The sequence below is a fragment of the Pongo pygmaeus genome, chromosome 6 (assembly GCF_028885625.2).
Source record: "Pongo pygmaeus isolate AG05252 chromosome 6, NHGRI_mPonPyg2-v2.0_pri, whole genome shotgun sequence".
Taxonomy (NCBI): domain Eukaryota; kingdom Metazoa; phylum Chordata; class Mammalia; order Primates; family Hominidae; genus Pongo; species Pongo pygmaeus.
In genome coordinates this window covers 138,412,639-138,437,885 of record NC_072379.2, presented here as the reverse complement: position 1 = coordinate 138,437,885, position 25,247 = coordinate 138,412,639, and the positions used below count along the sequence as shown (strand labels likewise).

The window sequence follows — 25,247 nt, the reverse complement described above, 5'->3', positions numbered from 1 at the left end:
TATTGCAAAGGGTGTTTTAAATGATACAAACACACAGCCAGAGGAGATGCACAGGGTGAGATCTGGAAGAGTGCCAAGCGCAGGAGATTCTGTCCTTATAGAGCTGGAGTATGCCACCCACTCAGCATGGGGATGAGTTCTTTTTTTTTTTTTTTTTTTTTTGAGATAGAGTCTTGCGCTGTTGCCCAGGCTGGAGTGCAGTGGCATAATCTCGGCTCACTGCAACCTCCGCCTCCTGGGTTCATGCCATTCTCCTGCCTCAGCCTCCCCGAGTAGCTGGGACTACAGGTGCCCGCCACCATGCCCGGCTAATTTTTTGTATTTTTAGTAGAGACGAGGTTTCACCATGTTAGCCAGGATGGTCTCAATCTCCTGACCTCGTGATCCGCCCGCCTTGGCCTCCCAAAGTGCTGGGATTACAGGCGTGAGCCACTGCACCCGGCCTGGGACGAGTTCTTATTCACCTTCCTGTTAGCCTGTATGTGTTCAGCCTATCCAGAAGCCCCTAAACCCTGTCCTGTTGGGCCTTTTGTGGAGACTTTGTTGGACAGGCATGACTAAAGCAGGGACGACTGTGTCAAGATTTGATTGGGCAGAAAGGATTTGATCTCATACTAATAATAGACTGGGCGGGAAACCCAGCGAGGCCTGTCTGCTCCAATTCTTCTTGGCCTGTCTCTGCAGCATTCCTTTCTTCAGAGATGGGCCAGGACCCTCCCTGGAATAGGGTCTTATGACCCACAGCAGATTAGAGTCCTGCCTTGGGCAGAAGGTCAGAGAGAGAGAGATTCTATTTCCTAGGTCTGGGCCTGCATCTGAGGCCTGGAGCACCACAGCATTATAACAAACCCTGTGGCAAGGGCTATGGGAGTTATGAGCCAGGAACTGTGGACAAGAAATTTATTTTATCTTATTTTATTTTATTTATTTTTTTGAGATGAAGTTTCACTCTGTCGCCCAAGCTGGAGTGCAGTGGCATGATCTCGGCTCACTGCAACCTCCGCCTCCTGGATTCAAGCAATTCTCCTGCCTCAGCCTCCCAAGTAGCTGGAATTACAGGCGTGTGCCACCATGCCCAGCTAATTTTTTTGTATTTTTAGTAAAGACGGGGTTTCACCATGTTGGCCAGGCTGGTCTCGAACTCCTGACCTCAAATGATCCACCTGCCTTGGCCTCCCAAAGTTCTGGGATTACAAGTGTGAGCCACCATGCCCAGCTAAAAACATTATTTTAGATAGAGATATGGAGATAGAGACATAGATATCATAATATCACATCTGGGTATAGAATTCTAGGTAGAAAATCGCTTTCCCCCAGGATTCTCCGTGACTGTCAGCTCTTAGTCTTGCCATTAAGAAGTCTGAGCCAAGGCGGGGCACAGTGGCTCATGCCTGTAATCCCAGCATGTTGGGAGGCCAAGGCAGATGGATCACTTGAGGTCAGGAGTTCGAGATCAGCCTATGCAACATGGTGATACCCTATCTCTACTAAAAATACAAAAAAAAAAAAAAAAATTAGCTAGGCCTGGTGGCACACGCCTGTAGTCTCAGCTACTTGGGAGGCTGAGGTACTAGAATTGTTTGAACCCGGGAGGTAGAGGTTGCAGTGAGCCAAGATTCTGCCACTTGCACTCCAGCCTGGGCAACAGAGTGAGACTAGGTCTCCAAAAAAACAAAAAAGAAGTCTGAGCCACTCTGATTCCCAGTTCTTTGTATGTCACTCATTTTTATTTCTTCTCTGGAAAATTTCAGTGTCTTCTTTGTTCTCAGTGTTCTGAAATTTAATAATATGCCCTGTAGGTCTTTTTCTTTTTCATTTACATTTTTGCTGCCTTGTTTCTAATTTTTAGAACTGTTTTGACCTTTCAAATGTTCCTTTTTTATGGTGTCCTGTTCCTGTTTCATGGATGCCATCTTTTCGGTCTTGAACTCCTGACCTCGGGTGATCTGCCTGCCTCAGCCTCCCAAAGTGCTGGGATTACAGGTGTGAGCCACTGTACCTGGCTGATGCCATCTTTTCTTATCTCATTGTGGATGCTGGTGTTTTTGAAATTTTCCTCTGCTCCCTGCATTAGCTCTGATTTTTTGTGTGTACTTTTTATTCTGTTTATTGTTTGTCTTTTTCATGTTAGAAAATTTCCTCAAATGTTGTGATCCTCAGCCACTGTCATTGAGAGTAAAGTACTAAATTACAGATTAAGTGTTCTATGTCGGGTGGGAGGGTGGGGGTGAGGCTGAGCTTTTTTAGAGGCAGGCTTTACTATATGGGAATCAGGCAGGGACTCAGTCATTTTTTTAATGATGCTGAGCTGTCATCATTCAGCGGATAGGAGGGGGTGGTTTCACCTCTAAGTGTGTAGCACTTAAATATCCTTCCCTTTTTATTTATTTATTTTTATCTTTATTTTATTTTATTTTTGAGACAGAGTCTTGGTCTGTCACCCAGGCTGGAGTGCACTGGAGCAATCTCAGCTCACTGCAACCTCTGCCTCACAGGTTCAAGTGATTCTCCTGCCTCGGCCTCCTGAGTAGCTGGGATTATAGGGCCAAAACACCACACCCAGCTAATTTTTGTATTTTTATAGGGACAGTGTTTTGCCATGTTGGCCAGGCTGGTCTCAAACTCCTGGCCTCAAGCGATCCACCCACCTCGCCCTCCCAAAGTACTGGGATTACAGGCGCGGGCCACCGCATCCCCTTCCCTTTTTAGTATAAACACCTTCACCCTTAGCTGAACCTGGTATCCTGGATTCTAAAAGCCTCTGTGGTTCATCTTTCCAAATAGCTCTGCCAGTTAGTTACCTCGCTGCATGGGGAAGATGAGTGGATCTTTGGGCTGGGGGTGGAGAGTCTTAACTGCTTCTTTTACAGACTTTCAACCGGTCCTTTTTCCCGTACATTGGCCTTCAGAAGGACCTGTTGTCTCTAATACTTAAGCTTTGGGGGCTTCTCAATTCAAATTGGGGTATTTCTTGGCTTTCTCCCAGCTGTCTATCTGTCCTTTCCTTGAAAACCACTGAGCTTTCTCAGCTCTATGAGGCTGTTACAGTTGTCCAGCTTCCAAAATGTTGATGTTTCTCATCTGATGTTGTCTCTTCCCATTCTTTTTTTTTTTTTAATAGACACGGGGTCTTACTATGTTTCCCAGGCTGGTCTTAAACTCCTGGGCTCAAGTGATCTTCCTGCCATGGCCTCCCAAAGTGCTGGGATTACAGACTTGAGCCACCGCACTCAGCTTCTCTTCCCATTTTTTTTTGTCCTTTTTTCTATTTTTAAAAAAATTCTATTCTCATTTAAGAGTTTTAAATATGAATGAGTTTAAATCATTGAATGCTTTTTATGCATCCAGTGGGATGATAGTATCTTTTTTGTTTCTCCTTTTAATCTCTTGTGGCGGTTTGTTTGTTTGTTTTATTCCTGGCTTCTCCTGGTCAAGTCTACTTAGTCATGATTTTTTTCCCCAAATATTTCTGGACTTGACTTGTTAATATTTCACTGAAGATTTTTGCGTGCATGACGTTTTGTTGGACTGTCCCTACCTGGAATCAAAGTTATTCTGCCCCCACACAATAGGGAGGGGAAGGAGTTCCTAGCTTTGTTTTCCTCTGGGATTGTTCCTGGAAGTGCCTGCCATGCATTACAGAAGGATTAGGTGTCCAGGCTCTGCCCTGGGATTAGGGGTCAGGAACTGCCACATGTCAGGTGACAGCTCCGAAACAGTCTGTGGCCTGGTATCCACACCTTCTGTATTGTGCTTCCCAGCCCTTTATCCCACCCACTTTGGCTGTCATACCCACACTTCTCTGAGACACACACCTCCTCTGAGACTCACCTCTGTTCGTGCCACCTTGCCTGGGGACAGACAATGAGTGAGAGTGGAGGGACAGAGCCCTGAAGAACTGGCCACTGGGCCTGTCCTGCCAGCTGCCTGCAGTGCCTGACGTCTCTTGCCCTGGAGGAGCCAAGAGGAGCCCTCCTGAGAACCCCTAGGGACCCTCGCGAGAGCAGGACAGGAAGTGAATTCTTTTTTTTTTTTGAGACCGAGTCTCGCTCAGCTGTCCAGGCTGGAGTGCGGTGGCACGATCTCGGCTCACTGCAACTACCGTCTCCCAGGTTTAAGTGATCCTCCCATCTCAGCCTTCCGAGTAGCTGGGATTACAGGCACCTGCCATCATGCCTGGCTAATTTTTGTATTTTAGTAGAGACAGGGTTTCACCATGTTGGCCAGGCTGGTCTTAAACTCTTGACCTCAGGTGATCTGCCCACCTTGGGCTCCCAAAGTGCTAGGATTATAGGCGTGAACCACCGCTCCCAGCCAAGAAGTGAATTGTTGAACACACATGCCAGTATCTCTTATTGCTGTATATTTTTCTCATTATTAAGTAATAGGTTCACTGCAAAAAGTTTGGAAAACATAAACATTTAGAAAGAAAATAAATTTTACTCATTATCTCGTACCCCTAAAGATAAGCACTAACAAAATATTTTGGAATATCTACTTCCAGGCTTTTTTCTGATATGTAACTTTTTCTTTAAAACAAAAATGGAAGGCCGGTCCCGGTGGCTCACTCCTGTAATCCCAGCACTTTGGGAGGCCGAAGCAGGTGGATCACCTGAGGTCGGAGCTTAGGACCAGCCTGGCCAACATGGTGAAACCCTGTCTCTACTAAAAAAACAAAAATTAGTCAGGTGTGGTGACGGGTGCCTGTAATCCCAGCTACTCAAGAGGCTGAGGCAGGAGAATCGCTTTAACCTGGGAGACGGGTTGCAGTGAGCCGAGATCGTGCCATTGCACTCCAGCCTGGGCGATAGAGTGAGACTCTGTCTCAAAAAAAAGGAATGTGCTGTTTCATAATCTGGTTTTATTTTGTTTGTTTGTTTGTTTGTTTGTTTTACAGACAGGTCTCTGTTGCCCAGGCTGGAGCGCAGTGGTGCCATCATAGCTCGCTGCAGCCTCGAACTCTCCTGGGCTCAAGCAATCCTCTTGCCTCAGCCTCCCGAGTAGCTGGGACCACAGGCATGTGCCACCACACCCAGCTAATTTTCTATTTTATTGTAGAGATGAAATCTTACTATGTTGCCCAGGCTGATCTCAAAATCCTGGCCTCAAGCGATCCTCCCACCTCAGGCTCCCAAAGTCCTGGGATTGTAGGCATGAGCCGTTGCACCTGGCTTTTTCTGTTTTTCTAACTTTTGTTTAAGTCTTTGTCAGTTTGACAGGGGAAAAAGAAGACTGGCTTTGCATTTCTTGTATTTCCACGTAAGGCCAGACCATGGCTCATACTGGTTTGGCTGCCTGGAAATAGTCTTAGGATTGCTTATCCATAGCTGGGCGCGGTGGCTCATGCCTGTAATCGCAGCAATTTGGGAGGCTGAGGTGGTCAGATCACGAGGTCAGGAGATCGAGACCATCCTGGCCAACATGGTAAAATCCCGTCTCTATTAAAAATACAAAAATATTAGCTGGGTATGGTGGCACGCGCATGTAGTCCCAGCTACTTGGGAGGCTGGGGCAGGAGAATCGCTTAAACCTGGGAGGCGGAGGTTGCAGTGAGCCAAGATCACACCACTGCATTCAAGCCTGGCAACAGAATGAGACTCCGTCCAAAAAAAAAAAGAATTGCTTACCCATGCCCTGTTTCTTTTCTCTTAGCATTACTCAGTCTTTTTCTTGTTGATGTGTAGGAGCTCCTTCCTTTGGTTGTCCGCCTGTTATGTAGGGAATATCCTTATGCCCTTAGGCACACTTGTGCTATAAGGAATCTCTACTCCTTACGCCCCACAGTGTCCTGACCTTGTGCTGGAGACTGGGCACGCAGGGGTGCGGAACGCATGGCCGGGCCTCAGGGTCCAGCGGGAGCCCTCAGATCTTCCTCCTAGTCCTGTAGTCTTCCATTTATTAAAGAAGTGAAACCTGTTTTCAAATCTTATTGTATTAGCCGGGCATAGTGGCTCACGCCTGTAATCCCAGCACTTTGGGAGACCAAGGCGGGTGGATCATCTGAGGTCAGGAGTTTGAAACCATACTGGGCAACATGGTGAAACCCCATCTCTACCAAAAATACAAAATTAGCGGGACATGGTGACGCATGCCTGTGATCCCAGCTATTTAAGAGTCTGATGCAGAAGAACACTTGAACCCAGGAGGCGGACGTTGCAGTAAGCCGAGATCGCGCTGATGGGTGACAGAGCGAAACTCTGTCTCAAAAAATAAATAAGTAGGCTGGGTGTGGTGGCTCACACCTGTAATCACAGCACTTTGGGAGGCCGAGGCAGGCAGGTCACTTGAGGTCAGGAGTTCAAGACCAGCCTGGGCAACATGGTGAAACCCCGTCTCTACTAAAAATACAAAACTTAGTTGAGCGTGGTGGCACACGCCTGTAGTCCCAGCTACTCGGGTGGCTGAGGCAGGAGACTTGCTTGAACCTGGGAGGCAGAGGCTGCAGTGAGCCAAGATCGCACCACCGCACTCCAGCCTGGTTGACAGAGCGAGACCCTATCTCAAAAAAATAAGTAAATAAACAAATCTTATGGTATTAGTTTACTGGGGCTGCTATAGCAAAATATTGCAGACTGGGAAGCTTCAACAAGCTGACTTTCTCACAGTCCTGAAGGCTGGAAGTCTAAGATCAAGGTGTCAGCAGATTCTGGGTTTCCAGAGGCCTCTCCTTGGCTTTCAGGTAGTGGCCCTTCTCCCTGTGTCCTCACGTGGCAATCCTGTACCCTCCCATCTCTAGTGTCTCTCGGTATGTCTAAATTTACTCCTCTTGTAACAACCCCAGTCACATTGGATTAGGGGCCACCCGAACAGCTTTATGTGCATTTAATATTTAATCACTCTTTAAAAGCGTGACTCCAAGTATGGTCACATTTTGAGGTACTGGGGGTTAGGGCACCCACATATGAACTTTAGGGTGACATAATTCATCCCGTCACACTTACGGAATCCCAACACTTAAAGACTGACATATGTGACATTTTGATTTGTATCAAATTGTTTTAAGTTCAAAAGAGAACACTATCCTTTTCACTCACGTCTGTGTGAAGAGACCACCAAACAGGCTTTGTGTGAGCAACAAGGCTGTTTATTTCACCCGGGTGCAGGTGGGCTGAGTCTGAAAAAAGAGTCAGCGAAGGGAGATAAGGGTGGGGCCGTTTTATAGGATTTGGGTGGGTCGTGGAAAATTACAGTCAAAGGGGGTTGTTCACTGGCGGGCAGGGGCGAGGGTCACAAGGTGCTCAGTAGGGGAGCTTTTGAGCCAGGATGAGCCAGGAAAAGGAATTTCACAAAGTAATGTCATCAGTTAAGGCAGGAATTGAAGGGATGGGTTGCCCCTCCACACCTGTGGGTGTTTCTCGTTAGGTGGAATGAGAGACTTGGAAAAGAAAAAGACACAGAGACAAAGTATAGAGAAAGAAATAAGGGGGCCCAGGGGACTAGCGTTCAGCATACAGACGATCCCGCCGGCCTCTGAGTTCCCTTAGTATTTATTGATCATTCTTGGGTGTTTCTCGGAGAGGGGGATGTGGCAGGGTCATAGGATAATAGTGGAGAGAAGGTCAGCAGATAAACACGTGAACAAAGGTCTCTGCATCATAGACAAGGTAAAGAATTAAGTGCTGTGCTTTAGATATGCGTACACATAAACATCTCAATGCCTTACAGAGCAGTATTGCTGCCCGCATGTCCCACCTCCAGCCCTAAGGCGGTTTTCCCCTATCTCAGTAGATGGAACATACAATCAGGTTTTATACCGAGACATTCCATTGCCCAGGGAGGGGCAGGAGACAGATGCCTTCCTCTTGTCTCAGCTGCAAAGAGGCATTCCTTCCTCTTATACTAATCCTCCTCGGCACAGACCCTTTACGGGTGTCGGGCTGGGGGACGGTCAGGTCTTTCCCTTCGCACGAGGCCATATTTCAGACTATCACATGGGGAGAAACCTTGGACAATACCTGGCTTTCCTAGGCAGAGGTCCCCGCGGCCTTCCGCAGTGTTTGTGTCCCTGGGTACTTGAGATTAGGGAGTGGTGATGACTCTTAAGGAGCATGCTGCCTTCAAGCATCTCTTTAACAAAGCACATCTTGCACAGCCCTTAATCCATTTAACCCTGAGTTGACACAGCACATGTTTCAGAGAGCACGGGGTTGGGGGTAAGGTTATAGATTAACAGCATCTCAAGGCAGAAGAATTTTTCTTAGTACAGAACAAAATGGAGTCTCCTATGTCTACTTCTTTCTACACAGACACAGTAACAATCTGAGGCCATTTTCACTTCTTTTGTGATTCTTCACTTACTTCAGGCCATCTGGATGTATATATACGTGCAGGTCACAGGGGATATGATGGCCTAGCTTGGGCTCAGAGGCCTGACATTCTTGTCTTCTTATATTAGTAAGAAAAATAAAACGAAATAGTGGTAGAGTGTTGGGGCGGTGAAAATTTTGGGGGGGGTGATACGGAGAGATAATGGGCGATGTTTCTCAGGGCTGCTTCGAGCGGGATTAGGGGCGATGTGGGAACCTGGAGTGGGAGAGATTAAGCTGAAGGAAGATTTTTTGGTAAGGGGCGATATTGTGGGGTTGTTAAAAGGAGTATTTGTCCTATAGAATGTTTGGTGATGGCCTGGATGCAGTTTTGTATGAATTGAGAGACTAAACAGAAGACACAAGGTCCAAATAAGAGGAGAAAAACAGATATTAAAGGACTAAGAATTGGGAGGGCCCAGGACATCCAATTAGAGAGTGCCTAAGGGGGTTCAGCCTAATTACTTGCTTGGTTGGCAAGTTTTTAGGCTCTATCTTTGAGGGTTTTTTTTTTGTCTTTTTTTTTTGATGTTGTCATATACCAGGCCAGATTGATTTAGGTAAAAACAGCACTGTTCATTTAAAAATATACAGAGTCCCCCCCTTTTTTTTTTTTTTTTTAGCAGTGAGTAAGTCGAGTCCTCAGCGATTTTGGAGGAAAGAGAAATGCAAAGCTAGCAATTGTTTGTTAAAGAAGGATTAGAAATGGCTAGAAGAGAGTGACTGAGATTGATAGTGTGGTGGAGATAGCTGGGGAGAGGTAGAGAGTGGCATAAGAACGGGAACGAGAATAAGAGTGAGTATAAAAGTAAAGAATAGGACTTCATCAGGGTGAAAGTATTGGAAAGTATTTGTCACTGAAGATCTTCTATCCACGTAAAGAGAGACAAGGATGGTGATTTGAGGTAAAACCAGGAGCCACTAAATACCAAGAGCCTGAGAAACTGCTTGGGTGATTTGACTAATAAAGGCCGGGTCCGTTATCAGACTGTATAGAGGTGGGAAGGCCAAACCAAGGAATTATGTCTGACAGAAGGGAAGAAATGACTGTGGTGGCCTTCTCAGACCCTGTGGGAAAGGCCTCTACCCACCCAGTGAAAGTATCTACCCAGACCAAGAGATATTTTAGTTTCCTGACCTGGGGCATGTGAGTAAAGTCAATTTGCCAGTCCTGGGCAGGGGGCAAATTCCCGAACTTGATGTGTAGGGAAGGGAGGGGGCCTGAATAATCCCTGAGGAGTAGCAGAATAGCAGATGGAACACTGAGATTTTTTTGAGGATAGATTTCCACAGTGGAAAGGAAATGAGAGGTTCTAAGAGGCAGGCTAACGGCTTGTAACCTACATGGAAAAGGTTATGAAATGATGACAGAATAGAATGGGCCTGTGAGGCTGGAAGGAGATATTTTCCTTGGTCCAAGAACCATTTGCCTTTTGTGGGAAGAGATTGATAGGTGGAAGTTTGAGTGGGGGAGTAGGTGGGAGTGGCCAGATGAGGAGAAAAACTGGGATAGAAGTTGGAACGCTAGCTGCGTTTTTAGCTACCTTATCAGCATATGCACTGCCCTGAACTATGAGAGGTCTGATGCCTTTTGATGGCTGCTTGCAGTGAATGACTCTAGCTTCCTTCCTTCCTTTTTTTTTTTTTTTTTTTTGAGTCTGAGTCTCGCACTCTCGCCCAGGCCGGACTGCAGTGGCGCTAGCTCATTGCAAGCCCCGCCTCCCGGGTTCACGCCATTCTCCTGCCTCAGTCTCCCGAGTAGCTGGGATTACAGGCACCCGCCACCAGGCCCAGCTAATTTTATGTATTTTTAGTAGAGAGGGGTTTCACCGTGTTAGCCAGGATGGTCTTGATCTCCTGACCTTGTGATCCACCCACCTCGGCCCCCAAAGTGCTGGAATTACAGGCGTGAGCCACCGCGCCCGGTGACTCTAGCTTCCTTTGGAAGTAAAGCGGCTTTGAGAAGAGTTTTTATTAAAGAGGCATTAATGATGGAGGACCCTTGCATAGTGAGGAAATTTCTTTTTGCCCATATAACAGCATGGTGGTGCAGGATATGGAAGGCATATTTAGAGTCAGTATAAATATTGATGCATAGTCCTTTTGCAAGAGTGAGGGCCCAAGTTAAGGCAATGAGTTTGGCTTGTTAAGAGGTAGTGGAGGGGGGCAGAGCAGTAGCCTCAATGATAGGTGTGGAAGATACTATAGCATAGCCTGCCTTTCCTGGTGAGTGGCGATTAGGCCTGGTGGAACTGCCATCAATAAACCAAGTGTGTTCAGGGTGAGGAACAGGAAAGAAGGAAATATGGGGAAGTGGAGTGAATGTCAGGTGTGTCAGAGAGATACAGTCATGGGGGTCAGGTGTGGTATCACGAATAATGTGGGAGGCCGGATTGAAGTCCGGGCCAGTAACAATGGTAATTGTGGGAGACTCAACAAAGAGTGAGTATAGCTGAAGGAGCCAGAGGGCAGAAAGTATATGTGTCAGGTGTGAGGAAGAAAATAGAAAATAGATTTTAGAAGTTATGAGAACTGTAGAGAGTGAGTTGAGCATAGTTTGTGATTTTGAGGGCCTCTGAAAATATTAAAGCAGTGGCAGCCGCCACATGCAGACATGAAGGCTAGGCTAAAAGAGTAAGGTCAAATTATTTGGACAGAAAAACTACAGGGCGCGGTCCTGGCTCTTGTGTAAGAATTCCGACCACAGAGTCCTGCATTTTGGCTGTGTGTAATGAAAAAAGTTGGGATGAGTTAGGGAGAGCTAGTGTGGGAGCAGCTTTTAGGGCTGTTTTTTAAGGAATGGAAAGGGGAGTGGGGAAAGGATTTAGGATTTATGGGGTCAGCCAGGTTTATCTAGAATAGAATAATGGGTTGTGGAGGGAGGTATTGAAGATAGGAGAGTATATGGGTTTGGCACCACGGGCTGGATAGGCAGAACAATTTGGTTGATAAGGCGCAGATCCTGAACTAACCTGTAAGGCTTGTCTGGTTTTAGGACAGGTAAAATGGGGGAATTGTAAGGAGAGTTTATAGGCTTTAAAAGGCCATGCTGTCACAGGCGAGTAATAACAGGCTTTTAAAGCATGCTGTGTGATGGGATATTGGCGTTTAGCGGGGTAAGGGTGATTAGGTTTTAATGGGATGGTAAGGGGTGCATGATCAATCGCCAAAGAGGGAGTAGAGGTATCCTATACTTGTGGATTAAGGTGGGGAGATACAAGAGGAGAATGCAAAGGAGGCTTTGAACTGGGGAAAAGGGCGGCAATGAGATGTGGCTGTAGCCCAGGAATAGTCAGGGAAGTAGATACTTTGGTTAAAATGTCTTGACCTAATAAGGGAGCTGGGCAGGTGGCGATAACTAAAAGGAGTGTATAAAAGAATATCGTCCAAGCTAGCATCAGAGTTGGGGAGTTTTAAGAGGTTTAGAAGCCTGGCCATCAATACCCACAACAGTTATGGAGGCGTAACAAACAGTCCCTTGAAAAGAAGGTAATGTGGAGTGCGTAGCCTCCGTATTGATTAAGAAAGGGACGGACTTACCCTCCACTGTAAGTTACGCAAAGCATCTGTGATGGTCCAGGAAGCTTCTGAGGTGATTGGGCAGTGTCAGTCTTCAGCTGCTAAGCCGAGAAGAGCTGGGAAGGAGTCAGTCAGAGAGCCTTGGGCCAGAGTTCCAGGGACTCTGGGGGTGGCTGCTGGGTGAGTTGGACAGTCTGATATCCAGTGGGGTCCCATACAGATGGGACATGGCTTAGGAGGAATCCTGGGCCTCCCTTGGCCCAGTGGCCAGATTTCTGGCACTTGAAGCAAGATCCTGGTGGAGGAAGTCCTGTAGGAATGCTTGACTGCTGCGGCTTAGGTGTGTGTGGCTTAGGCATGTGCGGCTTAGGCATTTTGAAGTTCTTGTGTGCTGGAGGTGCGGCTGGGTTTTGTCTCACAGCAGAGGCAAGTAATTGTAACTCAGAAATGCGTTGCTGTCTGGCTGCCTCTACTCTATTATTGTACACCTTGAAGGCAAGGTTAATTAAGTCTTGTTGTGGGGTTTGAGGGCTGGAATCTAATTTTTGGAGCTTTATTTAATGTCGGGAGCGGATTGGGTAATAAAATGCATATTTGAGAATAAGATGGCCTTCTTAGGCCGGGCGCAGTGGCTCACGCCTGTAATCCCAGCACTTTGGGAGGCTGAGGCGGGTGGATCACGAGGTCAGGAGATCGAGACCATCTTGGCTAACGCAGTGAAACCCCGTCTCTACTAAAAATACAAAAAATAAGCCAGGAGTGGTGGTGGGTGCCTGTAGTCCCAGCTACTCAGGAGGCTGAGGCAGTAGAATGGCGTGAACTCAGAAGGTGGAGCTTGCAGTGAGCCGAGATCGCGCCACTGCACTCCAGCCTGGGCGACAGAGTGAGACTCTGCCTCAAAAAAAAAAAAAAAAAAAAAAAAAAAGATGGCCTTCTTTCTGACCTTTCAGGGTCTAGGGCTGTAAAGCGTCTCAGGGTTGCTGCCAAACAAGCCAAGAACTGGGCTGGGTTTTTATATTTGATGAGAAAGAGCCTAAACGCTAACTGATTTGGGAGAGGTCGGATAAAGAAAAAGGAGCGTTAACCTTAACCATGCCTTTAGCTCCAGCCACCTTTTAAGAGGAAATTGATGGGCAGGTCGGGGAGGGCTAGTCGCAGAACGAAACTGTAAGCCGGATCAGGTGTGAGGAGAGGAGGTGATAAAAGGATTATAGCGTGGGGGAGCAGAGGCTGAGGAGGAATTGGGACCTGGCTCAGCCTGGTGAGGAGCAGCCTGGGGAGGAGAGGAGAGGTCAGATGGGTCTGTAGAAAAGGAAGATTGGAAAGATTCAGCAATGCTTGGGGTTGAGACTCAGGGGACCGGCGGGAGGGAAAGAAGCAAGACTTGGGACTAATTGCATTGGGCACAGAGACTAGGGAGGGACCGATGTGTAAAAGAATGCCTGGACGTCAGGCACCTCAGACCGTTTGCCCATTTTACGACAAGAATTATCTAGATCTTGTAGGATGGAAAAATCGAAAATGCCGTTTTCTGGCTATTTGGAACCATTGTCAAGTTTGTATTGGGGTCAAGCGGTATTGCAGAAGAAAATAAGGCATTTAGGTTTTAGGTCAGGTGTGAGTTGAAGAGGTTTTAAGTTCTTGAGAACATAGGCTAAGGGAGAAGAAGGAGGAATGGAGGGTGGAAGTTTGCCCATAGTGAAAGAATCAAGTCCAGAGAAAAGAGAGGGTAGAGACACGGAGAGAAGGGGTAGGGGGTGCTTGCCCCCCAGGAAAGTGGCAAAGGGGTAGACACACGGAGAGAAGGGGTGAGGGGTGCTTGCCCTCAAGAAAAGCGGTGCTTGCTGCTAAGGGTGAAGGACCAAGGGAGGCGTCCCTGCATGATCAGACACCTCTGAAACGTGGGTGAATAGTCAAGCAGGCATCCCCATGTGATTAAACACCAAGGGAAGACTGTCTTCCCGAGTCCGTAACTGGTGACGGAGTTTTGGGTTCACAGATAAAACATGTCTCCTGTCTCTACCAGAAAAGGAAAGGAACTGAAATTAAGAGAAGGGAGAGATTGAAAGATGGCACCAAGATTGAAAGGAGAAAGAGGTTGAGGGATAGTGAGAGAGGTTGGAGAAAAGCGTAAAAAGAGACCACTTATCCAATTTAAAATTGGTGAGATGTTCCTTGGGCTGGTTGGTCTGAGGACCAGAGGTCATAGGTGCAAAGAGCAGGAGGACAGGGGATTGATCTCCCAAGGATCCCCGATCCGAGTCATGGCACCAAATGTCACATGCATCCATGTGAAGAGACCACCAAACAGGCTTTGTGTGAGCAACAAGGCTGTTTATTTCACCTGAGTGCAGGCGGGCTGAGTCCGAAGGGAGATAAGGATGGGGCTGCTTTATAAGATTTGGGTGGGTAGTGGATAATTACAGTCAAAGGGTGTTGTTCACTGGCGGGCAGGGGCGGGGATCATAAGGTGCACAGTGGGGGAGCTTTTGAGCCAGGATGAGCCAGGAGAAGGAATTTCACAAAGTAATGTCATCAGTTAAGGCAGGAACAGGCCATTTTCAGTTCTTTTGTGATTCTTCAGTTACTTCAGGCCATCTGGATGTATACGTTCAGGTCACAGGGGATATGATGGCTTAACTTGGGCTCAGAGGCCTGACAATCCTAAAGTGCAAACAGCCCTGTGATGTGAAGATGATGATTCGTTTTTCTCTTTCATCGATAAGGAATCTTGTGGCAAAGAAAAGCTCAGTAACTTGCCCTTGATCAGAGTGTCAGAGAAGATATTTGCACCAAATGGCTGGCTCAGAAGCCCCACCCCAATACTGCTTCTATGGTTTCAGTGTGTCCCCCACATTTCTCTCTCTCTTTTTTTTAGATGGAGTCTGGCTCTGTCACCCAGGCTGGAGTGCAGTGGTGCGATCTCAGCTCACTGCAGCCTACCTCCTAAGTTCAAGCAATTCTCCTGCCTTAGCCTCCTGAGTAGCTGAGATTACAGGTCCCACCACCATGCCTGGATAATTTTTGTATTTTTAGTAGAGACAAAATACAGGCTGGTCCTGAACTCCTGACCTCAGTTGATCCACCTTCCTTAGCCTCCCAAAGTGCTGGGATTAAAGGCATGAGCCCCCTCGCCTAACCTCTTTCTCTTTTTTTCAATTGACAGAGTCTCGCTCTGTCACCCAGGCTGGAGTGCAGTGGCAGGTCGCCACTTGGTTCACTGCAACCTCTGCCTCCTGGGTTCAAGCAATTCTGGTGCCTCAGCCTCCCAAGTAGCTGGAATTACAGGCTCCTGCCACCACGAGCAGCTAATTTTTGTATTTTTAGTAGAGGTGGAATGTCACCATGTTAGCCAGGCCGGTCTCAAACTCGTGACATCAAGTGATCTGCCTGCCTTGGTCTCCCAAAGTGCTGAGATTACAGGTGTGACCCACTGCGCCCAGCCGTCTGTTTTTTGGACAGGGTCTTGCTCTGTTCCCCCGGCTGGAGTGCAGTGTGATGAGCATGGCTTGCTGCAGCTTCCGTCTCCTAGGCTCAAGCAATCCTCCCATCTCAGCCTCCTGAGTAGCTGGAACCACGCCTGGCTAATTTTCTTGATTTTTAGTACAGACAGGGTCTCACTCTGTTGCCCAGGCTGGTCTCAAACTCCTAGCCTCAAGCAACCTTCCCATCTCGGCCTCCCAAAGGGCTAGGATTACAGGCATGAGCCACTGCACCTGACCCAGCCTCCAAAACTGTAAGAAGTAATTTATTTTCCTTATAAATTACCCTTTCTGTGGTAATCTGTGACAGCAATAGAAAACAGACTAAACAGACCAAGATGATGACATTGGAGCCACCAACAACGTCAGGGCCAGGTCCCCTCTCAACCCCCATGGCAGGCTCAGGAAATGGTGACTGATATCTTCCCATTTTTCCCATGTAAAAATCTGCTGGAGGGCCGGGCGCAGTGGCTCACGCCTGTAATCCCAACACTTTGGGAGGCCAAGGCGGGCAGATCATCTGAGGTCAGGAGTTTGAGACCGGCCTGGCCAACATGGTGAAACCTAGCCTCTACTAAAAATATACAAATATGGCTGGGGGTGGTGGCTCACACCTGTAATCCCAGCACTTTGGGAAGCCGAGGCAGGCGGATCACGAGGTCAAGAGATCGAGACCATCCTGGCCAACATGGTGAAACCCCGTCTCTACTAAAAATACAAAAAATTAGCCGGGCGTGGTGGCGGGCGCCTGTAGTCCCAGCTACTCGGGAAGCTGAGGCAGGAGAATCACTTGAACCTGGGAGGCGGAGGTTGCAGTGAACTGAGATTGCACCACTGCACTCCAGCCTGGGCAAGAAGAGTGAAACTCTGTCTCAAAAATAAATAAATAAAAAATCTGGAGGTGATGTTTTACAGTGAGCACAGATTACTGTGTAACCAGGAATAACATTTATTTTCTAAATGTTCCATAAATAATATATGCTGTGAATGGGGGAATATGCCAGGGCACCAGTAGCCCGTGAGGGCAAGAGGAGCTCAGTAGAGAATGGGTTCTGCTCAGCTGCTGGGCTGGGCCCTGAGGTGTTGTCGTCGAGATGGGAATGGGCTGTGCAAAGAAAGCACCCTAGGCTCCTGTACCAAATGACCCAGACTGGTTGTATCTGCAAATTGAAGGCCTGTAGGAATGTAGGTGGGTCCAAAGGTTGTCTCTAGAGTGCCTAGAGTTAGGGCCAGGAGCCAAGCAGGGCAGGGATCAGATTGTTGCAAGGACATAGTTCATCCCATTACTTACTTACGGAATCCATAGCTTAAGACTGATGAACATAGCATTTTGTCCTGAGACAGACGGATTGAGGACAGCAAATGCCAACAGGAAGCCAGTAAAATGGGCCTCGCATCAAATAGGTTCACCTCAGATGACCTTAGACCTCCTTGTTGCCAACTGGGGGAGGTGGGTTTAACTATCCAAATTGGAAACAGAACCTGAGATAAAGAATTTAACAAAAAATGCATACAGCATCAATTATTTGAAACATAAGTAAATCTGTAGAAAACATATCATAGTCTGGGTAAACCCCTTCCCTGCCAAAAGACCAACGCTAAGATTCAAGATCCAGGCAGTTAAAATCTGGAATATAATGATTGTGGAACTCCGGAATTTTCCTGAATTCTGGACAAGGACCGGAAGCTCCCGCAGGTGCTGAGGCAGGGTGGGGAGGACAGGACACACACATAGAAGCAGCGCGCACAAACCCCAGGAATGCACCAGGGCCAGGGCGCCCAGAGGTACAGGATAGACGCGGCTCATCTTCCCCAGAAGCCTGTTTTGCTCGGGATTCGTGAAAAGTAGGAAGTTGTAAGTGCTCACCATTAGTTTAATAACAGCTTTGTTTTGTAGAGTGGAGGCGGGAGGAAGCTACCTTAACAGCACATGCTGAACTTGAGCCCCATCCTAATTTCAAAAAGATTAAACCATGAATACATATACATCCTAGGATTAAGAAAAGTAATTTGAAACTTTTTATTTATTTTTTTTTTTTGAGACGGAGTCTTGCTCTGTCGCCCAGGCTGGAGTGCAGTGGCGCCATCTCGGCTCACTGCAAGCTCCCTCTCCCGGGTTCACGCCATTCTCCTGCCTCAGCCTCCCGAGTAGCTGGGACTACAGGCGCCCGCCACCACGCCCGGCTAATTTTTTGTATTTTTAGTAGAGGCAGGGTTTCACCGTGTTAGTCAGGATGGTCTTGATCTCCTGACCTCGTGATCCGCCCGCCTTAGCCTCCCAAAGTGCTGGGATTACAGGCGTGAGCCACCGCGCCCGGCCGAAACATTTTAATATTAAAACAGACGTGGATGAAGATAGAGAGTAGAATGGCGGTTGCCAGGGCAGCGGGGGATGGGGAGTTGTTTAATGAGGACAGCTTCAGTTTGGGGAGGTGAAAAAGTTCAGGAGATGGATGGTGATGATGGTTTTATAACAATGTGGATATACTTCATACCCTTGAACTGAACACTTATCATGGTTAAAATGGTAAATTTTAGGTCATTAAACTTTTTCTTTTTTTTTTTTTTTTTTGAGACAGGATCTTGCTTTGTCACCCAGGCTGGAGTGCAGTGGTGCAGTCATGGCTCACTGCAGCCTCAACCTCCCAGGGTCAAGCCATCCTTCGTCCTCAGCCTCCTGAGTAGCTGGGACTATAGGAACGTGCCACCGCACCTGGTTAATATTTGTATTTTTTATAGAGACAGGGTCAAACTATGTTACCCAGGCTGGTCTCAAACTCCTGAGCTTGAGTGATCTGCCCTCCTCAGCGTCCCAAAGTGCTAAGACCACAGCTGTGAGCAGCCATGCCTGGCCATGAATCTTTTATCACAATTTTTTAAAAAGAAATGTATGAAGGCATAGGAAATAATTTTCTATAATTTTAAGATGTAAAATATGAGATTTTCAGTCCATTCTGCTCAGGATCGCATTCCCTCTCCCCATATTAGTGGAAAAGTTGGAGAATCCGCAGTTTAAGGAGGCCTCAGGATCTTTTGCACAGAGCAGTCCTTTTAGCCATAAATTACTTAGTAGTTCCCGGAGTTTATTTATAACTCTGAACAATGCCTTCCCTACACCACCATTTTTGCTAACAATGAGATCAGGAGTCTCAAATGCAAGGAAAAGAAGAATGGAATGGAGTGGGTGGGTCTAGGCGGGGCTGGGGCTGGCGGGAGGCCTTCAGCTCCTGTCACCAGGAGGCCCAGAGGGGAAGGGAGAGAGAGGCAGATGGCTTGGGGCTCTGACAGAAGGGCAGGGTCCTCTTGAGGTTGCTGTAAGCATCAAAGGGGCTCATGTGTGTAGGAGGCAGGTCACAAGCTTTGCCCACCACACATCAGACGCGAGAGGACATGGGATGAGTGTGTACTAGGTGGCCCTGGCTTTATATGTTAGTATCTTAAGCCTCATCACAAGCATCTTCATTTTACAGAGGACCACACAGCGGCTCTGAAAGGTTGGGTAACTTGTCTAAGGTCACATGGCTTACAAGTCATGGAGCCAGAATTTGCATATGGGGTAGCCTGGCACCATCTCAGCCCTGGAAGAGGCACTGAGCCCTGGTGTGCCTTCCCAAACAGGCAGCTGAGTGCTCCCGGGAAGACGGTGTTGGGCCACTCAGCCCTCTGACTCACACCTCAGAGCAGCCTGGGGCCCTCCCATCCTCTCCAGGGTTCCCCACCCAGCCCCACCCTGGGCCCCAGTGTGTCCCCGAAGCACCAGCCAAGGAACAGCTGCCCAGTGTACTTTCTCTGTTCCACCCACTCATCACTCTCCATTTTCCTATGCACTCTGGTCTTTAGGATTCAAGAAGGGTAAGATTAGCAACCTTCAGCCTGGAAGTTGCCCCTGGCTTCTCTCTGGGCTGTTAACTGACTGGTGCTAACCTTGAGGGGCAGAAGATGGGTTTTCCATGACACTTCTGGGATACACAGTGGCCTGATGGCCTGGTCTCACTGTGGCTCTTGCTGATTTTTGGCAGTGAGCGTGGGGAGGCAGTTTCACTGAGCTGACCTACTGTGCGCTGGGTTATCATAGTGCAATGTTGAGTAAGACAAGCTCCTGGCCTGCACCAGGTTCACCATCTAATACAGGAAAGCTACAAGGAGATAAGCCGTTAGAAGGCAGCACATGAGTGGTGGCATGCACCAGCAGTCCCAGCTACTTCGGAGGCTGAGGTGGGAGCATTGCTTGAGCCCAGAGGTTCAAGGCCGGCCTGGACAACGTAGTGAGATCCTGTCTCTTAAAAAATAAAAAAGAGAGGCTGGGTGTGGTGGCTCATGTCTGTAATCCTAGCACTTTGGGAGGCTGAGGTGGGTGGATCACCTAAGGTCAGGAGTTCAAGACCAGCCTGGCCAACATGGTGAAACCCCATCTCTACTAAAATGGGCGTCATGGCAGGTGCCTGTAATCCCAGCTACTTGGGAGGCTGAGATGGGAGAATTCCTTGAACCCGGGAGACGGTGGTTGCAGTAAGCCGAGATTGTGCCACTGCACTCCAGCCTAGGCAGCTGAGCAAGACTCCGTCTCAAAAATAAAAATTAAAAAAAAATAAATAAAAAAGAGGCAGCTCTATTCTGTGAAAGTTGTGGAAACCAAGGGGAGGGAGGAGCACCTATTTCACCTTGGAGAGGGTCAGCCCAGTGTCCGTTAAAAAAGCAACCTTTAGATCAGAGCTGAAGGATGGAGGAGGTGGCAGCAACGGGACAATCATCACTCTAATTCCCAGGGCTTGTCTTTGTTGACTCAAACCATTTTCTTAGGGAAGAAGAACTGAGCATATGCGAAATTCATTTATACCGCTCTGCTCCTAACCTGCCTCAGTGTGAATATGTGCTTCTTGACATTGTTGTGAGTGATATGTACTTGCTAGTGTAGTCTTTTTTTTTTTTTTACATGGCATGATTTCATATTTACATTTTCCTGCATAATGACATTTTCTATACACTTGTCATTTTTAATAGCATTATAATTTTCCATCATGTTGACATCCTATAATTTACCTTGTTATTTCTCGATTGCTGAGCGTTTGGGGAGTTTCCAGTTTTTCTTCACAAATAGCACCGTGTTATCTTTAGATAAGTTCATTTTTTTCCCTTTATATTCTTGGATTTATGTATCAGTGAAATCACCCATTTGAGCAGGAGTGGTGGTGCTGCTCTTGTCACATAGCACCAAACGACATTTCAGAAAGAACAAGCTGATGTGGGCTGCGCTGGCATCACTGCCCCCTCCACCACGTCCCCACCCTGGGACTTAAAAGATTTAAACTTTTTTTTCCAAGTTAAAAAATCGTGGCTGGGCGCGGTGGCTCATGCCTGTAATCCCAGCACTTTGAGAGGCCGAGGCAGGCGGATCACGAGGTCAGGAGATCGAGACCATCCTGGCTAACAAGGTGAAACCCCATCTCTACTAAAAATACAAAAAATTAGCCAGGCATGGTGGCGGGCGCCTGTAGTCCCAGCTACTCGGGAGGCTGAGGCAGGAGAATGGCGTGAACCCGGGAGAGGGAGCTTGCAGTGAGCCGAGATCGCACCACTGCAGTCCAGCCTGGGCAATAGAGCGAGATTCTGTCTCAAAAAAAAAAAAAAAATCTTGGCCGGGTACAGTGGCTCACGCCACTAATTCTACACTTTGGGAGGCTAAAGTGGCCAGATCACTTGAGGCCAGGAGCTCAAGACCAGCCTAGGCCAACATGGCGAAACCCTTCCCTACTAAAAATACGAAAATTACCTGGGTGTGGTGGTGCATGCCTGTAGTTCCAGCTTCTCAGGAGGCTGAGGCAGGAGAATCAGTTGAACCTGAGAGGCGGAGGCTGCAGTGAGCCAGGATCGTGCTACTGCACTCCAGCCTGGATAACAGAGCAAGGCTCCATCTCAAAAAAAAAAATCTTAAATATATACTTTAAAACATTGTCTTTTTTGCTTTAATTCATTGTTAAAAATAATGTGACATTGAGGGCAAATATTTAAAAGAAAAAAGTCTCCTCTAGTACCTTTCCAACATACTTACTTTGGATTTTGTTGTTCCTGCACATCCGCATGTATTATGATGATGATGATGATGATGAGACAGAGTTTCCCTCTTGTCAGCCCAGGCTGGAGTGCAGTGGCGCAATCTCGGCTTACTGCAACCTCTGCCTTCTGGGTTCAAGCGATTCTCCTGTTTCAGCCTCCCAAGTAGCTGGGATTACAGGCACCTGCCACCATGCCCAGCTAATTTTTTTTTTTTTAATAGAAACGGGGTTTCACTATGTTGGACAGGCTGGTCTCGAACTCCTGGCCTCAGGTATCTGCCAGCCTCGGCCTCCCAATGTGCTGGGATTACAGGTATGAGCCACCGTGCCTGACCACCTCCCTCGCTTTCTGAGCTTCCTTGTTTCTTTGCCCACTTAACGCCCACTGAGCATCACTTAGTGGTGTTTGGCGTTCACATCCCTTTGGCTGAGACGGGGTCACCCTCATTTTGGCCCCCAGCCCTGAGCACAGCACCTGGCACCCAGCAGGCATCCAATCCAGCTTTCAAGGTTGTTTTGTTCTGCAAGCAGTGGCTTGAGCGGATCCTTCTGGATTGGCCAGCTGGCATCCTGTGGAAGTCGCAGGGAACCCGTACGCTCCAGGTGAGCCACGCCAGTGTCCAGGGGAGTGACCAGCTTACTTTTCTCCCTCAGGACTTCCTGGGCAGATACCCAGTCTCCAGGCACTCCTGGGTAGGGGCCTGGCAAGGCCCCCAGGGCTGGCACTGGATCGACGAGGCCCCCCTCCCGCCCCAGCTGTGAGTGACCGTGGGCTTTTCTCCCTCCTCTGCTGTTCTGGATCCTCCATTTGTCCCCAGGCTCCACCTCCTTGCTGCTCCCCTAGCCTGGAATGCCACTCGGAAAGCAACCCACGCCTGTGCTCGCGGCCTGGTGCCTGATTAGTCCCTGTCGCTTCACTCTTTATTTGGGTTCCCAGCACGTTCACCCAAGCAGGGTTGTCACCCCCATTTTACAGATGCGGGGTCAGCTGCCCAGGGAGGTTTGGGGATTCATCCAGTGCCATGTGGCTGACCAGTGCAGTGACTCACTCAGTGCCCAGGCCAGTAGAGGTGACAGGCACACAGGCTGGAGGGTCTGGCTGGGAAGTGAGGCCCCGGCACCCTAAACACCTTTCTTCTTTCCCCTCCCACCCTTCCCCAGACTCCCTGAGGACGGCGAGGACAACCTGGATATCAACTGCGGGGCCCTGGAGGAAGGCATGCTGGTGGCTGCAAACTGCAGCACTCCAAGACCCTGGGTCTGTGCCAAGGGGACCCAGTGATCTGGGCTCTGCCTATCCTCAGCCTGCCAGGCAGATGCAGCACCCCCAACAGGGAGGCCAGTTGAGAGCTTGGGCAGCCTCTTCCTGGACCCAGGCATCCAGGTCTCCCTGCTCTGCTCAAGGGGGCCACATGAGCGAGCCTAGGAGCTGGACTTCAACCCAGGAAGATGCATCCGAGGGAAAGGAGATTTTCTATGGCCTCAGGCCTGAGTGCCAGTATTAGTCTCCAGCTTCTGTGGATGATTGGTTTGATGACATTGGGATGGTTGTTTAGCATTTCTGTGCCTTGGTTTCATTAAAATGACAATTTCTCTCTAGAGGAAAAAGACAGGGTTAACAACCACAGCAGATTCCAATCTGGGTTCTCATTCCGGCTCATGGAAACGAGTCTGCCATTGTTTGGTGGCAGTGGGACTTGGCAGGGATAACGTCATCGCTGTGAATTCTGTTTCAGGCAGCTGGGTGTACATCGGACACAGCCTACCGGCAGCCTCTGTGGAAAATTAATCAAGGAAAAGGAGCGGTCAGCTCTGGAAGGAGGGGAGAGCGAGGTTTTCCTTCCCCGCCCTGAGAGTTGGCAAAGGGTTGGCAGACAGGAAGGTTCTGGGTGGAGATCCCGCATGTGGGCTGGCCAGCCCCTGGCACGCTGATGCCCAAAGGTGAGACAAGGCAGACAGGACAGGGCCACCTGGCAGGAGAAGCCAGGGGAGCACCCCAGCTTGGTAGGTAGAAGCTGAGGAGTCTGAGTGAGAAAGGAAATCAGAGAAATGCGGGCAGGTTCCAGGCAGCTCTTCTACCCACAGCTGCAGAGATGACCAGCCTGAAGATGTCTCCATGCTGGGGTGCAGTGAAGACCTTCAGGCTGGAGGATGTGGCTGACAGAGTTGTATAGTCCCTTGAGTCCAGCTAGATCTCCAAACAGCAGGAGCCTGGGCCTGTGTGTTAGCTTGGTGTGAGCACCCACTCAACTGGCCCTTGCAAGCCAGCCTTCCCTCTAAAGTCAGACCACACACCCAGATCCCTCCCAAACAGAAATCCTTATTGGTGCGTTTGAACCAGTAATGGGCCGTCTGGGAGAATGGGATGGAGAGTCCTAGATGGGAGAAATTTCTCACACTCTATTTTTCATTAGTATTATTATACTTAAAGTTCTGGGGTACGTGTGCAGAACGTGCAGGTTTGTTACGTAGGTATACACATGCCATGGTGGTTTGCTGCACCCATCAACTTGTCATCTACATTAGAAATTTCTCCTAATGCTATCCCTCCCTTCTCACACTCCTGAAAGTAGTAACAAGAAGGGAAATGGAGGCTGGGCATGGTGGCTCATGCCTGTAATCCCAGCACTTTGGGAGGCCGAGGTGGGCGAATCCCAAGGTCAGGAGTTCGAGACCAGCCTTCCAGCCTGGCCAACATGGTGAAACCCTGTCTCTACTAAGAACAAAAAATTAGCTGGGCGTGGTGGTGGGTGCCTGTAATTCTAGCTACTCAGGAGGCTGGGGCAGGAGAATTGCTTGAACCCAGGAGGTGGAGGTTGCAGTGAGCCAAGATTGTGCCACTGCACTCCAGCCCGAGTGACAATGCAAGACTCTGTCTCAAAAAAAAAAAAAAAAAAAAGACATGGAAATTCCCTGGCTGGACGTGAAATGGATGGCTCATGTGGGGCAGGCGCCAATCAAAATACATCCTATGTGGGCAGGAAGCTGTGTATGTTACTGCCCCCATCCCCTGCCATGTGTTCCCAGGGTCTGTGCCTGGAGAAATGACACATCTGTAGGTTATGAGTATACAGAACCTTATCTAACCTTCTCAGTACCTTTTAGAGAAGGGAAGTGTTGTACTCAGTGTCGCCCAGCTAGAAAGTGGAAGGTCTAGAATGAAACCCACTTGCTGTCTGACTCCAAAGGCCACACTCTTTCCATCCCAGCATGCAGTAGAGGAATCTAGAAAGGTATTAGTGGCAGCCGAGTGGGAAGCCTTCAGGTGGAGTGAGGGAGAAAGGAGGTACCAAGTTGTTTCACACTTGTGATAATCCACTCCCTCGGTTATCTGTTGCTTTACAACAAAAAAAACACTTTTTTTTGAGGCGGAGTCTCGCTCTGTCGCCAGGCTGGAGCGCAGTGTCACTATCTCGGCTCACCGCAACCTCCGCCTCCCGGGTTCCAGTGATTCTCCTGCCTCAGCCTCCCGAATAGCTGGGACTATAGGCGTCTACCACCATGCCCAGCTAATTTTTTCATTTTTAGTAGAGATGGGGTTTCACCATGTTGGCCAGGCTGGTCTCGAACTCCTAACCTCAGGTGATCTGCCTGCCTCAGCCTCCCAAAGTGCTGGGATTACAGGCGTGAGCCACGGTGCACAGCCTGCTTTATAACAAATTGTCCCCAAACGTAGCAACAACTATTTGCCCCAGACAACTGTTTTTCCCCCTTCATTCTATGGATTGACCAGGCAGTTCTGCTGCCAAAAATTAGCCAGGCGTGGTGGTGGGCACCTGTAGTCCCAGCTACTCGGGAGGCTGAGGCAGGAGAATGGCGTGAACCCAGGAGGCAGAGCCTGCAGTGAGCCAAGATCGCGCCACTGCACTCCAGCCTGGGCAACAGAG

The 25,247-nt window shown here is 48.5% G+C and overlaps 1 protein-coding gene across 4 annotated transcripts in view; it reads left to right on the top strand.

Moving 5' to 3' along the window:
* The window catches only part of KLRG2 (killer cell lectin like receptor G2), a 32,419-nt gene extending 7,394 nt beyond the window's left edge, over window positions 1–25,025 (top strand). The window contains exons 4-5 of one of the 4 annotated variants that reach the window (XM_054495561.2): window positions 22,015–22,118; window positions 22,522–24,029. In XM_054495561.2, coding sequence (XP_054351536.1) covers window positions 22,015–22,118; window positions 22,522–22,642 — 225 coding nt within the window. In that variant the 3' untranslated portion in view covers window positions 22,643–24,029. Of the gene's footprint in view, window positions 1–21,891; window positions 21,964–22,014; window positions 22,119–22,521 lie in introns of all 4 variants that reach the window. The other 3 variants (XM_054495562.2, XM_063667880.1, XM_063667881.1) reach the window with 3 other exon arrangements.
* Window positions 25,026–25,247: the final 222 nt, after the last annotated feature.